This window comes from Phyllostomus discolor, chromosome 13 (genome assembly GCF_004126475.2).
Source record: "Phyllostomus discolor isolate MPI-MPIP mPhyDis1 chromosome 13, mPhyDis1.pri.v3, whole genome shotgun sequence".
NCBI classification, from domain to species: domain Eukaryota; kingdom Metazoa; phylum Chordata; class Mammalia; order Chiroptera; family Phyllostomidae; genus Phyllostomus; species Phyllostomus discolor.
Genome location: NC_040915.2, coordinates 13,759,606 through 13,775,290, shown reverse-complemented (window position 1 = coordinate 13,775,290; position 15,685 = coordinate 13,759,606). Strand labels below are relative to the sequence as shown.

The 15,685-nt window shown below is 42.3% G+C and overlaps 2 protein-coding genes across 2 annotated transcripts; both read right to left on the bottom strand.

Annotated features, from left to right (window-relative positions):
• Nucleotides 1-248: 248 nt before the first annotated feature.
• On the bottom strand, nt 249-6,552 carry PCDHB8 (protocadherin beta 8). The gene is made up of 2 exons (XM_028529037.2): nt 1,377-6,552; nt 249-1,340 (listed from the first exon to the last, which is right to left on the bottom strand). Exon 1 carries the CDS (start codon nt 6,141-6,143, stop codon nt 3,747-3,749), a length of 2,397 nt encoding a protein of 798 aa, XP_028384838.1. The 5' UTR covers nt 6,144-6,552; the 3' UTR covers nt 249-1,340; nt 1,377-3,746.
• Nucleotides 6,553-8,429: 1,877 nt separating this feature from the next.
• PCDHB7 (protocadherin beta 7) lies at nt 8,430-11,798 on the bottom strand. Its single transcript, XM_028527906.2, has one exon. It carries the CDS (start codon nt 11,536-11,538, stop codon nt 9,136-9,138), a length of 2,403 nt encoding a protein of 800 aa, XP_028383707.2. The 5' UTR covers nt 11,539-11,798; the 3' UTR covers nt 8,430-9,135.
• Nucleotides 11,799-15,685: the final 3,887 nt, after the last annotated feature.

Genomic DNA, 15,685 nt, shown 5'->3' with positions numbered 1-15,685 from the left:
CACAGGCCAGCAATCAATCCAATGAGCCACACCAGCCAGGGCTCTATGTTTAATATTTTTAAACATTTTATTTATTTTTAGAGAGGGGGAGGGAGAGGGGAATGGAGGGAGAAAGAGAGGGAAAGACACATCAATGTGTAAAAGATACATCAATCAGTTGCTTCTCGCATGCCCCCAACCAGGGACCTGGCCCTCAACCCAGGCTTGTGCCTTGACTGGGAATTGAACCAGCAATCTTTCATCTTGTGGTTCACAGACCAATGCTCAATCCACCAAGCCACAACAGCCAGGACACAATGTTTCTATGTTTATTTGAGGAATTGCCAGATTGTTTTCCAAACCAGCTGCATCATTTTGCATTCCCACCAGCAGTGAATCAGTATTTTAGTTTTTCATCCTCCCAACACATGCTGTTGTCCGACATTTTGGTCCCAGCCATCCTCGTGGACAATTTTGATTTGCATTCCTCTGATGAGTAATGTTGTTAAACACATTTTCCTGTGCTTATTGGCCATTTGTATATCTTCCTTGGAGGAATGTCTTTTCAGATCTTCACCAATTTTTAAACTTGGTTATTTGTCTTTTTATAATCGAGTTTTAGGAATTCTTTATATGTTCCAGATACAAGTCCCTTATCAGATCTGTATTCTTTTGTTCAATTTTTCCATGTCAAATATTTGAATTCAATTTCAGTGGAGACTTACGATATCTTTATTCATTCAGTGTTTTGTTAATGATTTGTAAAAGTTTGTTAATTACCTTGTCTGGAGTTAAACAGCTAATCAATGAGGCCAAAACTCCTGGCACAAAGACCATTATGTGCCTGCCTTTGGCCACAAGTGGTACTACTAGACTAGGTAATTTTCTTCCAAGCAGCCAATCTGTGGTAAGCAGAATATTGGCCACCCATCCAAAGATATCCACACCCTAATTCCCAAAATCTGTAAATATGTTATAATACATAGCAAAAGAGACTTCCCAGATATAAGTAAGTTGAAATCCTTGTAAAGGGAAGGTCATCGTGGATTATCAAGGTGGGATAGAACTTGTCAAAGGGAAACATGACTACAAAGAACAGTACCAGAGATAGGATGCTGCTGACTTTGAAGATGGAATAGCGGGGCCATGAGTCAATAATGTAGGCAGCATTTGGAAACTAAGAGAGACAAAGAAACGGATTCTCCTCTGGAGCCACCAGAAAGGAATACATTCCTGCTGACACCTTGATTTTAGCCCAGTAACACCCATATGTGAAATCTGATCTATAGAACTATAAAGTAATACATTTGATTGTCTTAAGCAACTGTGTTTGTGGTAATCTTTTATGGCAGCAATAGAATCTTTTATGGCAGCAATCTTTTATGGCAGAACAGAACAGTAGTACATAACACAAGCACAGATTCTCATGCACCCAGCAGCCGAGCCAACAAAAATTCATCAACCCACAAGAATAGTGTAGTCACAACAAATACTGAAGAAGGTCTCGTTCAGTCCTAGTGAACCATTCTTTCAGAATAAAGTTGTTCATGACCCCTGACATCTTTTTTCAGCATACTTTTTAAGAAGAGTTGCCAAAGACAAGTGCTTAATTTAAACAAAAAATACCTGGAACCTGCCATTTTTTTCCTATTAAATTTACAGAATATCTAAATTAGTTAGTGGTAAAAATTTCTCCACACCATTGCCTATACTTTCCTGAAATTATTTCGTTTAGGATTAACACCAGAATACAGCTACTTTAAATTAAATGGTATGTTAAAATTAATACAGTATATTTTAGTTTCAATAAAGACTTACAAAGATGTCTACAGTAAAGCAAGTTTCAACTTTCCAAATAAAATGAAAAATACATTTTAAGGATGACAGAAAAACACTGATGGGATAATACAAGAAATTCAAGAGGTACAGCCATAGGAATTTCTATGCCCTGTTCAGGACATTCATTATGCAGTACTAAATGTGATATGTTGAGAACGTGCAGGCAGATATTTGGACCAATTCATTTGTGATGAAGATCAATTGTGGGCCCTGACCTAGCTAGCTAGTTGAGATAGTCAGTGCTTCTACAAGAACTTTGAGTTTATTGGTCCAGAGCAGTGTGGCCATTGGTTTAGAAGCAAGTACAAACTACAGACCAAATTTTACATTTTTACATAGGAGTTCAGTTCATGGGACAGATGGGTGTCATTTCCTTGGTTAGGAAGACAATGCCACGAGTTAACATCCACCATCACAGCACACGGATTAAGGACTGGGACACACAATTCAAGTGTGCTTACCATATATTTCAAGTTTTTCCTTCTGTCGCTCAGAATTGTGAGCAAGTTACTTAACCTTTCTTAGCTTCAGTTTCTTATATGTAAAAGAGGGAACAATATGCCAACCCTCTTAAGGTTTGGCAGAGGATTAAAAAGGCAATTAATATAAAGCAGTCTGTACACTACTTTTAACTACACTAGAAACCAAGAAATAAAAGCTTAAAACAGATCTGTTAGCTCACACTATACAGTTAAGATCTGTGCTTTTTACTTATTACATACTATTTTAATGAAAAATCTTAATGTTAAAGCATTAGGATTGATGCTTCAGAATGATGGTAGCTTAAATGAGATAGAAATTCCTTTATTTCTCAAGTAAAAGAGTTCAGAAGCAGGCGATCCAGAGATGGCACTGTGATCACCAGGGACCCTCATATCCTTGAAGCTTATTCTGTATTGACTGTCTTTATGCACTACTTCCATTCTCATCGCTGCCCCATGGCCCAGCTGGTCTCACTGTGTTCCACCCATGATTCACACATTCTAAACAACAACGACTAGTTAGAAAAGGATAGAAAGGGACCCCTTCCTAGTGAGTCATCTCCCTTTAAACACCTTTGTTGGAAGTTTTCTACAACGTCTGTATGTATATCTCATTGACTAAAACCTGGTCAAATGCTCCATTTAGCTGCCAACGAGGTTGGCAAAATGCTTTTCTTTTTTTATTTTAATAAGCCCGGTAATGCCCTAAGTGCAATTCGAGATCTGTTAGAAAGTAGACGAGATGAATGGATACTGCTGGCCACTGCATTTTTCTGTCACAGGTTATCGATATTTCTCAAATGGAAAAAGCCAATTTTACTGCTATGCCATTTCACTTACTAGATAAACACTGTGTAAGTTTTCCCCTCCTTTAAACATCAACAAAACTAAATGGAAAGTAATTAAAATAATTAAATTAAAACTAACACTGATATACTAATGACAAGAAGCACGATTAGTGAGAAATTTTGAGAGAACACAGTATCAAAGACACATCCTGGAGATCAGAATAGAGCCACAACCAGCTTCCCATGGTGCAGGTTCTCCTGCCTTCCCGGTCAGACAGATTTACACGTGCTAGTGCGTTTCTGCTTTTATAGACCTTGTAAGTTCCAAAACTAATAAACTAAAAGTCTCAGGAAAACACAATCAACCACGTAGGATTAACTTTTCACTGTTTTCCCCTAACACGTTCAAGAGCTATTCCAGAACAAGGATTTGTCCAACTACTGACTTCATCAGTCTTTTAAGAGGCAAGATTTAGGACCATTCATCTTTTATAGAAATGAAGAAAAGATAAGATACTATTCTTTAAAACAAAGGAATAACATAAGAAAATTTGAAAGGAAGTTTAGTGTAATTTAAAAATTCATAATAGGTTGCCAGAAAAACTATCACCTTGAACTTACCAATTTTACATATTTGGAGTAAGATAGACAATTATTGTCACTGAATATTAAAATTAAACTCATTCTTAAAACTGGGGTTTTCTTCTATTTCTGGTCCAGGGTAATGGCCCTGGGAATTGGGCAACATAGGCTTCAGAAACTTGAACTCATTGGTCCCTGAGCCTCCCATCAGACACACCTCATACTGGTAGCTCTGAGACAGGGTCCCAGTACCGGTGATGTCCACTAGGTGGCCCGGAAAGTGGGCCTCAGGCACCGAGCAGCCACCCACCAAGCCAGACCTGCTCCTCCTGCACAGCCGCACTGCGATGAACGCCAGCACCGAGAACAAAAAGAGCGACGACACCGACGCCAACGCGATGACCAGGTAGACTGTGAGCGCGTCAGTCTGGGCCCCAGCGGCTGCAGCTTCCGGCAGCGGCAGGTAGGGCTGGGAGAAGCCGTCCACCAGCAGCACGTGCAGCGTGACGCTGGCAGACAGCGGAGGCTCGCCATTGTCCTTGACCAGCAGCAGCAGCCTGTGCTTGGCCGCGTCGCGCTCGCTCAGCAGCCGCGCAGTGCGCACCTCGCCATTGTGCGCCCACACGCTGAACAGCCCGGGCTCTGTGGCCTTGAGCAGCTGGTAAGACAGCCAGGCGTTCTGGCCCGAGTCGCTGTCCACCGCCACCACCTTGCTCACCAGGTAGCCAGGCTCGGCCGCCCTGGGCACCAGCTCGGTGCAGGGCGCAGAGCCGTTCTGCAGCGGGTACAGCACGAAGGGCGCGTTGTCATTGGCGTCCAGCACCTGCACGCGCACCAGCGCCTGGCTGCTCAGCGCCGGGGACCCGCGGTCTGTGGCGCCCACCAGGAACTCGAAAGCCTGCAGGGCCTCGAAGTCCAGCGCCCTCAGGGCGAACAGGTGTCCGTTGTCAGCGTTGATGGACACCAGCGAGTCCAGGGGCAGGCTGGGGTCCTGGGGCTGCAGCAGCGAGTAGGTGACCTGGGCATTGGCGCCTGCGTCTCTGTCTGTGGCGCTGACGCTGCCCATGTGCAGGGCGGGGCTGTTGTTCTCGGGGATGAAGAGGGTGTAGGAGGTTTGGGTGAAGGCGGGGGCGTTGTCATTGACATCGGAGACCAGCACGGTTATGTTGTGCTGGGTTTTCAGTCTGGGAGTCCCCATGTCTGTGACGGTGATGGTGATGTTGTACTCGGCTGTGGCCTCTCTGTCCAGCGGTGTCTCTGTTACTAGGGTGTAGAAGTTTTCCAAAGAAGATTTTAGGAAAAAGGGTAGATCACCTTGAATGGAGCAACTTATTTTTCCGTTTTCTTCTGAGTCAAGATCGGAAACACTGAAAACTGCAACCACGGTCTCGGGTGAATTCTCAGGGATCTGCCTGGTAAGTGCGGACATGGTGAGTTCTGGGGCATTGTCATTGACATCCATGATCTGAATCAGAACGGTGCACTTTCCAGTCAAGGTTCCAGCATCTTTGGCCTCAATATTGACCTCATAGGACTGAATTGCTTCAAAATCAAGTTGTTTTTTCAGTCGAATGTCTCCTGTCACAGGGTTGAGCTCAAAGGTTTTTCTAATCTCTTCTGAAGCCTGGAAGAGTGAGTAGGAAATCTCTCCGTTGACTCCTATGTCTACATCCGTAGCAGAGACCTTGACAATCAGGAAGCCTATGGGACTGTCCTCAGGGATCTGTACCCTATAGAAAGGCTGCTCAAATTCAGGGGCATTATCGTTGATGTCCAGGACTTCGATGTAGACCTGAGCGGTGCCAGACCGGGGTGGTGAGCCACCATCCAGCGCTGTGAGGGTTAACTTGAACTCAGGTTCCTCCTCACGATCCAGTGCTTTGTCCAGCACCAGCTGGGGATATTTCCTGCCATCACTACGTTCAAGGGTGAGGACCCGAAAGTAGGAGTTTGGACTGAGTGTGTAGTTCTTAATATTGTTTTGACCTACATCCAGGTCCTGAGCGTTCTTCAGCGGAAATGCCGAGCCAGGAGGACTGCTTTCTGATATTTTTAGCACCATATCGCTTTCCACGAACACCGGAGCATGGTCATTTATGTCTATTACTTGTAGCTCAGCTTGAAAAAACTCTAAGGGATTCGCTAGCAACACCTGGAAACGCAGCACACAGGGCTCTGTGTGACCACACAATTCCTCACGGTCCAGTTTCTCATTTAGCAACAAATCCCCAGTAGCCTGATTGAGCTGCAAATGCAATTTGTTCCCTTTGGAAATGACCCTAGCCCCCCGCCTGGAGAGTTCCTTCTGCCCCAGACCCAGGTCTTTTGATAGATTGGTTACAAAAGCGTTCCCCTCAGTTTCCTCCACCACAGAATAGCGCCTAGGCTCCGCGCCCGCCAGAGACAAGCCCAAGATGAGAAAGAAGAAAAGGACTTGCCTTTGTCTGCAGATGCGCTCCCTGCTGGCCTCCATTGTTCTTGTCTGGTGCAGCCGCTAGAAAGGCTGGTTCTGCTGAGCTATGAAGAACTCGGTATCTGAGACTGTGATTATTGCACAGGATACCTCAGAAATATTCCAGTGAATCTTACTTTTTGGAGGACCCAGGCCTTCTGTGACACCCTAGCTTCCCGAAGGTTTCCAGGCTCTGCTGGTGAGTTTTGCCTGTTAATGGAGCCTCAGTTGCGGTTCCGGTTTGTACCTTCTTATCCTGCAGCGCCACCACGCGTCCTTACAGGATCTTACATTTTTCCGTGATGAAAATGGTTGCACTATTTCTAACCTAGTTTATACTGTACAGGTTATAACACTAACCTTACTATCGCTGGACCTTACGGTGCAGACGATAGTCTGAGAACCACACAAGAGAAATGACATTAGTAGGAACTTTTTACCTTGAATAATGCTACCTGAATTTGGAACAAAAAGAAAATATGTATGCAACAGCCTGGCTGAGAAGAAATATATGCAGAAAAAAATTTAAATATATAATTGGAATAACATAGAAAGCTTTCAGAGTATATTTTTATTGCCATGGGCTATGGGAATAATTACTAGCTGTCTATGGGACTTGGAAAAATTATTTAACCTCTGCCTTAGTTTTCTCATCTGTAAGATGGAGATTATAATGGTACCTAGGACATCAGGCTGCTGTGAGTTCCCCCCATACAAATTAGGACACTGAAGTGGAGACAGATTAACCTTATAGACACACACACACAAACCAGGCATGTAATTTGATGCCACCAGGTAGCTGAGTTTGCATGAGTACATTGTCACAACTAGAAAAACACCCAATATTCGCATGGTAGAAGCATGCATGAGCAGAATTAGGTCAGATAGAAGTTATCATGTTAACTGATGACACGAGGAAGGGCTGGGAGTTTGTCTAATAGAGGTGTAATCTGTGATAGCAGTGGTGATTCTGCATGCAGAAGGATTCCTATTTTTGTTAACTCCTCTTCTTACAGTGTCAATTTTTAAAAAACCTTTTATTTGGAAAAATTTCAAATGCCATAAAGAAGGAGAATCACATGATGAACCCACAGGAATTCATAACTAGCTTCAACAATTATAAATATTTTTCTGAAATTGCGTATCTCACTAACATTCTCATATCCCAAACTAAATTTTTGCCTATAAATATTTCATCATGCACCTCTAACTTCTGATGACCTAAACAACTACAATGCCATACCATTTCTAAGAAACTAGGTTAATATTATTAGCTTCAGACACATGGCAAGATCCCAACGGCAGAGTATGTATGCATCTATATTCAATTTTTCTCCAGTTCTTTCACAGTTGTTTAAATCAAGATCCAAACAAGATTCACCACACATTAATTACTCTTTCTTCATTGCAGAAAATTCCCTCCTCCCTTTTCCTATGTCATTCATTTGTTTTTTTAAAAACTGGATAATTTTATCCTGACACTATGAAAACAATGTAAAATTTTACCACACTGAGGTTTTTTTGTTCTTAGATTGTATCTCATTAGTAATGCACAGTAATAGTGCTATTTTAAAACTTACCAGCAGCAATTTATAATATACTCAATGCTGCTATGCAAAAATTATCTGAAGAATGTTTAAGAAAAAGCAGTTACAGATTATGATAACAAAGTTTCTCCTTAACTCTTCAGCATCTCTAAATAATTTAATTGTAACTTGTCTATTTTTAATATTACATATTCAAAACAATTCTTTTTCTTATATTTTCCCAGTTCAACACTTCAGTGTATTGAATTAGAAGCTTTAAAAATAAAATTTTTAAGTAAAAGAGGAAAATGTTTAAAAAGGTAGGTAAGGACTACTGTAGGAACATTACTACAGTGTGAGGAAATTAATAAACCAATTAAGAAATCAAAATTATGTGATATTTCTATTCAGGGTCATTAATATTTTCTGGGAAATGAAGGTCATATGTTGAAACAAGGAGAAAACACAAGTTGATCTTTCCATTTTTTAAACTTGAGATTTGGTTAGATCAGAGCTTTAACAGTAATAATTACTTCAGAAAAGCTGATTATTAATTTATAAGAGTGTAAAATGTCAGGCCAATAAATATGTTATTATTTCCAAATATAGAAAAAGACAACACCTGGCTAGTGTAGCTCAGAGGATTCAGTGTGGGCTGCAAACCAAAGGGTCGCTGGTTTGATTCCCAATCAGGGCACATGCCTGGGGTGCAGGCCAGGTCCCCATTGGGGACCAGTGGGGACCACATGAGAAGCAACCACACATTGATGTTTCTCTCTCTTCCTTCCCTCTCTCTAAAAATAAATAAATAAAATCTAAAAAGAGAGAAAAAGACTAAACAGAAATATAAGCGAAGAAAAGGTTGCTTCTCTTTAATTATGGAGAAACCTGCAATGTGATATCTACTGACAGAAAAAGGAGTACAGCGTCATAGCAAGACCCCAATGGCAGAAAGATTTAGAAAAGTTACATAGTTCTCCCCTGTATTAGTAGGTGACCTTACTGAAGTTACTGAACCTCTGTTTGCTCATTTCAAAAATACTTCTCATAGGTTTATTTCTAAGGCTGAAAGTGTTAAAATAGTGTATGATGTACAGTAAGTAGTTTTTAAAAAACTTTAAAACATACTGTGTAATCTGTAGTTCTAAAACTTAGGGATAGTATACAACTGCAGCACTGAAATCAAAGAAGAAAATAAAAAAGCAGTAGAGTTTGAAGATGATGAACATTGATTTACAACATCTCAAACAAGATTTGTCACATAATAGACAGTGCATGATGCATAATTGCTAGAGAGAAAATAGACACATACATCCCACGTTTTGTGGAGGTTTCTTAGGGCCAAAGCTGTATCCATTTCTGTGTAAATTTATTCTGTGACTCTAAGAATACTTGAAATAATGGGAAAGCACTTATCTACATGCAACACAGGGTACATTTCTTAGGTGTGTATTCACAGACACAACACATTTATTTTTCATTCTTTATCAGAAACCCAAATCACTCTGAAATGCAGGATATTCTTCCACTCCCCTCCCTGTGCTCTGGAACTGCACATTAGAAATAATTGGCTTCAGGAACTTGAACTCGCTTGTGGTCCCAGAGCCTCCCTTCAGACACACCTCATACTGGTAGCTCTGGGACAGGGTCCCGGTGCCACTGACATCCACCAGATGGCCCGGAAACTGGGCCTCAGGCACCGAGTAGCCACCCACCAAACCAGACCTGCTCCTCCTGCACAGCCGCACCCCGATGAACGCCAGCACCGAGAATAGGAAGAGCGACGACACTGACGCCAACGCGATGACCAGGTAGACCGTGAGCGGGTCAGTCTGGGCCCCGTCCGCCCCTACTTCGGGCAGCGGCAGGTAGGGCTGGGAGAAGCCATCCACCAGCAGCACGTGCAGCGTGACGCTGACTGACAGCGGAGGCTCGCCACTGTCCTTGACCAGCAGCAGCAGCCTGTGCTTGGCCGCGTCGCGCTCGCTCAGCAGCCGCGCGGTGCGCACCTCGCCATTGTGCGCCCACACGCTGAACAGCCCGGGCTCTGTGGCCTTGAGCAGCTGGTAAGACAGCCAGGCGTTCTGGCCCGAGTCGCTGTCCACCGCCACCACCTTGCTCACCAGGTAGCCAGGCTCGGCCGCCCTGGGCACCAGCTCGGTGCAGGGCGCAGAGCCGTTCTGCAGCGGGTACAGCACGAAGGGCGCGTTGTCATTGGCGTCCAGCACCTGCACGCGCACCAGCGCCTGGCTGCTCAGCGCTGGGGACCCGCGGTCTGTGGCTCCCACCAGGAACTCAAATGCCTGCAGGGCCTCGAAATCCAGCGCCCTCAGGGCGAACAGGTGTCCGTTGTCTGCGTTGATGGACACCAGGGAGTCCAGGGGCAGGCTGGGGTCCTGGGGCTGCAGCAGGGAGTAGGTGACCTGGGCGTTGGCGCCCGCGTCTCTGTCTGTGGCGCTGACGCTGCCTATGTGCAGGGCGGGGCTGTTGTTCTCGGGGATGAAGAGGGTGTAGGAGGTTTGGGTGAAGGCGGGGGCGTTGTCATTGACGTCAGAGACCAGCACGGTTATGTTGTGCTGGGTTTTCAGTCTGGGAGTCCCCATGTCTGTGACGGTGATGGTGATGTTGTACTCGGCTGTGGCCTCTCTGTCCAGCAGTCTACGTGTCACCAGCGTGTAGAAATTCTCTACTGATGGCTTCAGGAGGAAGGGGAGATCGTCTTGGATGGAGCACGCCATCTTTGCATTGTTACCTGAATCTTTGTCTCTAATCTTAAAAACAGCTACGATGGTCTCAGCTGAGTTTTCAGGGACCGAGGTCATAAGCGAGGACAGGAGCAGTTCCGGCGCGTTGTCGTTTATATCTGTCACCTGAACCACCACGGTACATTTTCCAGAAAGCCCTCCGCCGTCCTGGGCCTGAATAGTTAATGTGTAATTTTGCATTTCCTCATAGTTTAGTTCGGTTTTAAGGTGAAGACTGCCAGATGTTGGATTGATTTGAAACGTTTTGAGAATTCTTTCAGTGGCATAAAAAAATGAATAAACGATTTCTCCATTACTTCCGGCGTCTAAATCTCTAGCTGACACGGCCGCCACCAGGGAGCCCACGGGGCTGTTCTCTGGCACCTGCACGGAGTAGAGAGACTGTACAAACGCAGGGGCGTTGTCATTTATGTCCAGCACTAGGATCCGCACCAGGGCGGTCCCGGACCGCGGCGGAGAGCCGCCGTCCAGGGCGGTGAGGGTTAACCTGAGCTCAGGCAGCTCCTCGCGGTCCAGCACTCGGTCCAGTACCAACTCGGGATAGAGATTCCCTTCCCCGCGGTCGTGCACGTTAATATGGAAATAGGTATTGGCGCTGATGGTGTAGTTTCTCAAGTTGTTGGTTCCGACATCCGAATCCTGTGCCCTTTCCAGGAGAAATGCCGCCCCTGGGGCGGTGCTTTCTAATATTTTCAAGGGAATCTCTCTCTCTAGAAACACTGGGGAATGATCATTGATGTCTCTGACCCATAACTCGGCACGGAAAATCTGAAAAGGCTTTTCCAGTAACACCTGGAAAGGCAGCACGCAGGGCTCCGTGGGGCCGCACAGCTCCTCCCGGTCCAATTTCTCACCTAGCAGTAAGTCACCAGTGAGCGGATTGAGTAGTAAAAATCCCGTGTTCTGGTCTGAAACGATTCTAGATCCCCGAGCAGCCAGTTCCCCCGCCCCCAACCTCAGGTCATTTGCTAGGTTGGCCAGAAAGGTGCCTCTCTCGGTTTCCTCGGCCACAAAATACCGGAGCGGTTCCGCGCCGGCCCCAGACACTCCCAGAAACACCCAGAGAAGCAGGACTTGCCTGGTCCGCGCCGCGCGCTCCGCTCGGGCCTCCATGCCTCCTTTCATCGGCCTTGCAGAACCACTGTCACCCGGCCCCACGCAGCTTTCCGAGATGGCAGCAATCTAAGTCTTAGAAATGAGCTTATAACTGCAATGCTTGTGGAGAGGGAGCCCCACTTTCCCACAGCTCCTGTTTCCTTTCCTCTACCTCCTGACTCGCCAGATTTCTTCTGAACCCTGGAATCTGCAAAGTCCTTTGTGAGAGTCTTTCCCCCTCTTTTTAGGCAGCAGCGCCACCTTGCGTTTTGTGGTTGTCATTCCCGTTTTCAAGAAGAGAACAGAAAGACGGTGGGTTGAAAGAGCAGCAGCTGGCGTGGTTTTCTGTCCCCCTGTCTTTGAGGTTCGGTTCCATCTTTCTCCTCAAACAGTCACAGGAATGCTAGTGAGTGCTTATATCGTCTTCCCCTCTTATAATCTGAGTTCATAGAAAAAATAAATACGTTGTTTTCCTTAATCTAGGGGCATGAAATTAAATTCCGAATCCCCATCAGGAGTAAAACCTAAGAAAACCTCCTGCTTTTAAAACTGACTGCAAAGACGGTGTAAGAAAACGAAGCCCTGGTCAAGAAGGCTACCTCTGTTTGTTAACTGCCTCACAATAGTGAGTTCATACTGCGGAGTAAAGGCCTTTTTCAGTTTCTTGTGAATTAAATGATCCTTCTGGTTTCAAGATGTTCACTCTTTAATTGTGATATTTTCTGGAACACATTCTGTTCCCACTTTAAGTAACACTATAATTTAAATTATAGTTAACATATCACTTCAATGGCCAGCATTTCCAAGGGTATGCAATAAATACTCTTAAAATTAACAATAGCAACTAGATCATTCCTAGCATTGTGGAACTGCTCCTAGTGTTTCAATTTTAGCTATGATGTTTGATCTTGATTTGGGGTAAATGCACTCAATTTGGGGTAGATGCTCTTTGTTCAGATCGAGAAAATTTTCTCCTCTTCCTTTATTATTTCATATTCTTTCATATTTTAAAGTAATTTTGATGTGTTGAAATTGTACCTTTATTCTTTAGCTTTTTAATTCTTGAGTTCTTGATATGATGGTAGTTAACTATGACACATTGTTGCTTTAATGCAAAGATGGATTTGATGTGTCGACCTTGTTTTAGTATTTTTCCGGCCCATGTTGCTCTATGTATGTATGTGTGTGTGTTTAACATCTATGTTTTTTGTGTTAAACTATCCAGCCTTGTAGAAGGGGTTGGGAAGATTTTCATCTATTTCTATGCAATAGCATAGCTTTTATGTGTATGTCATCTGTTTCTTCATGCCTCCTTACAACTTGCCTTTTAAATGGGTTGGGTTTGGTGGTTTTGCTTATGGTGAATCTGTGACTTCCACTTTACTTTGGTTATTAATCTATACAGGTTTTCTTTTCTTTGAAAGTTATTTGCATTTTATTTTTAAAAAACCATTCATTTAAAACCCCCTTAACAAATTTATTATGTTTTCATTATATTATATAACTTGAGTTATATCTCTACTCTTATTAGTAATAGCATTATGCCTCCTTTTTATTCTTAGAAAGATTTCCAAGATCTGTTTATAAAAATAACACATTTAAAAATAATATATAACTTTGGTTCAAAATCAAATAATACTAAGAGGCTTATAATAAAATGCAATAATTTTCTGCTCATTCCCTCCTCAGTGTCCTAGTTTCTTTTCCGATATGCAGCCATTTTAAACTATTTTGGTTATGTCTTCTGCCATTAATCTGTATTCTACTCTATTCTGATTAATTCATTTTAGACTTTATCAGTTGACTCTTTATTATGTTAAATTCAGTTTTAGTTCTTGTACACTTCCAAGGATCTCAATACCTTCTTTCACTCTTACTATCATTGAGAACATTGTTGTGTACTAATCATATTTTTCTCACTTTTTTCTTGGTTAATAATTGCTTTGCTTTTTAATTTACTTGGTTTCCTTTAGATATATCACTTATTCTTCCCATACTTCCTATTGTCTCTCAGTACAATTTTCCACATAGTCATTCCAATGTCTCCTGAGGTATCAATTTCTCCTTAAATTAGGTGGGTGGTATCTAAATCTGTGGCACAGCTATCACTCTGGAAGAGTGATAAAATTCTAACTCTGTTAGAATTTTATTTGCCTTTCATTCTGGTTGGATCTTCTTTTTCTAGGGTCTTACTTCTTCTTTTTCGTTTACTCTGTGGCTTTAATAGATCACATCATTCAACAGTTTCATCCAATTGATATATATCAGGGGACTGGATGATGATATCCTTCAAAGTGCCCGACTGGTACAGCTCCAGACTCACCTTGCCTGTACCTGGGACACAGCCGTTCTCCTGGGGCCATCCTTCCACATCATCTGGAGGTTCACTTCACCTCTACTATGTCTTGGATCTTCTTTTTTCTATTTCTTTAGACTTCTTCTCAGATTATGCTCTCATTTTGATATCCTCATATAGTTTCCAAATACAGGTATATGAGAGTTCAATTATATTGTGATCCTGAGTGTATAAAAATTTTTAAATTTTACCCTCAAACTTCACTGGGAGTTTGACTGATTATAGGGTTTTAGGTTGGAAATAATTTTTTCAGTATTTTAAAATATTTTGTGAATGAGCTCTATAAACCAATGTGTTTGTTAAGAAGTCTAAAATAAATCTTATTTTATATCTTCTATATGTCAGCTGTATTTTTATTCCTTGTTGTAATATGTTGTCATTGTCCCAAGCATTTTAAAGTTAACACTGATGTTTTGGTTTGCACTTATTTTCATCCATTGTATGGAGCAATTTGTAAAGAAAGCTCTTCCACTAGGAAACTAATTTCCTCCAGCTCTTAGAATTTTGCATGAATTACCTCACTGAATTTTTTCTTGCTTTTTTTTTTTTGGTAATTACTACAATTCAGATGTTGGACCTCTGATACGGAATTTAATTTTTCTATTTTTCTGTTTTTTTTCTCCTGTTTGGCATTTTTAATTATTTTTACAATATCTGGGGTATTTTCTTAACCCTATCTTCAAACCCTTCTATTGCGATTCTCATTTATTACATCCATACTTTCCAAAAGCCCGCTTTCTGTACTTATTTCTTAGATGTAACCACTTCTTTTCTTACCTAATGGTATTAACAGGTAACTTTTCCCTTAAATCTTTAGTTGTTTGCTTTGCTTGTTCTCAATAAACCTTGATTTCTAAGATAGACATGTAAGCCTCACAATTTCTTCTATTCAATCGTTGGTTCTTAGTTTAAATATCACCTTATTAAAAGTTTACTATATCAGCTAGAATTACCTTCTATGTAACTTATATATATATTTAATATCTATATAAATGTATATGTTATATATAATTTCAGCCAGAAACTATACACAAACCCATAACAGCAATGGCTTACACGAAATAGAATTTTACTTTTCTCTCATAAAAGATGGCTTGCGGCTGCAATGCACTCCATGTTATCTGGGACCCTGCCTCGTTCCATGTGGTTGCTCTGCCGTCTGCAGGACTCAGCCTTCACCTCATAGTCCAGACAGCTGTCTAATATCCAGCAACTACATTTCCATTCAGACTAATGAGAGAAAGAAAAGGCTGTGCCTTCCTTTTTAAAGACTGCTTTCACGAAGTAGCCCATGGCAGTAGTGCTTATATGTCTCTGTCTGTAACTTAGTCACAAGACCGCTTCCAGCCACAACAGTGGGTTGTGAAATACAATCTATAGACCACATATCCACATGGGTAGCTAAAAAAGTGGAAGTCTATTAGTAATGAATAAAGGCAGGAGACATACATTTGAGTAAAATTAGTAGTGTATATCATATCCACTCAGACTTCAGCTGTAGCTCCCATTGCCCTTTAGAAATGGATAAGGTCAAATAAATTATCTGATTTAATTGGTTATTAGCAGAACATATGATTTTATTTCTTCATATTGGTGTATATTTTGTAGCCAAAAGAATTTTTTAAGAAAGCTTAGTCCCCAAAGCAATAAAGTAGTGAATTCATTTTGCTGAGACAAGATCTTTTGAACCAATCGATAATGCTTCCTTATAGTGTATTTATTTATTATTTTTAGAGAAGGGAAGGGAGGGAGAAAGGGAAGAAACATCAACGTGTGGTTGCTTCTTGAGTGCCCCCTACTCGGGACCCGGCCCACAACCCA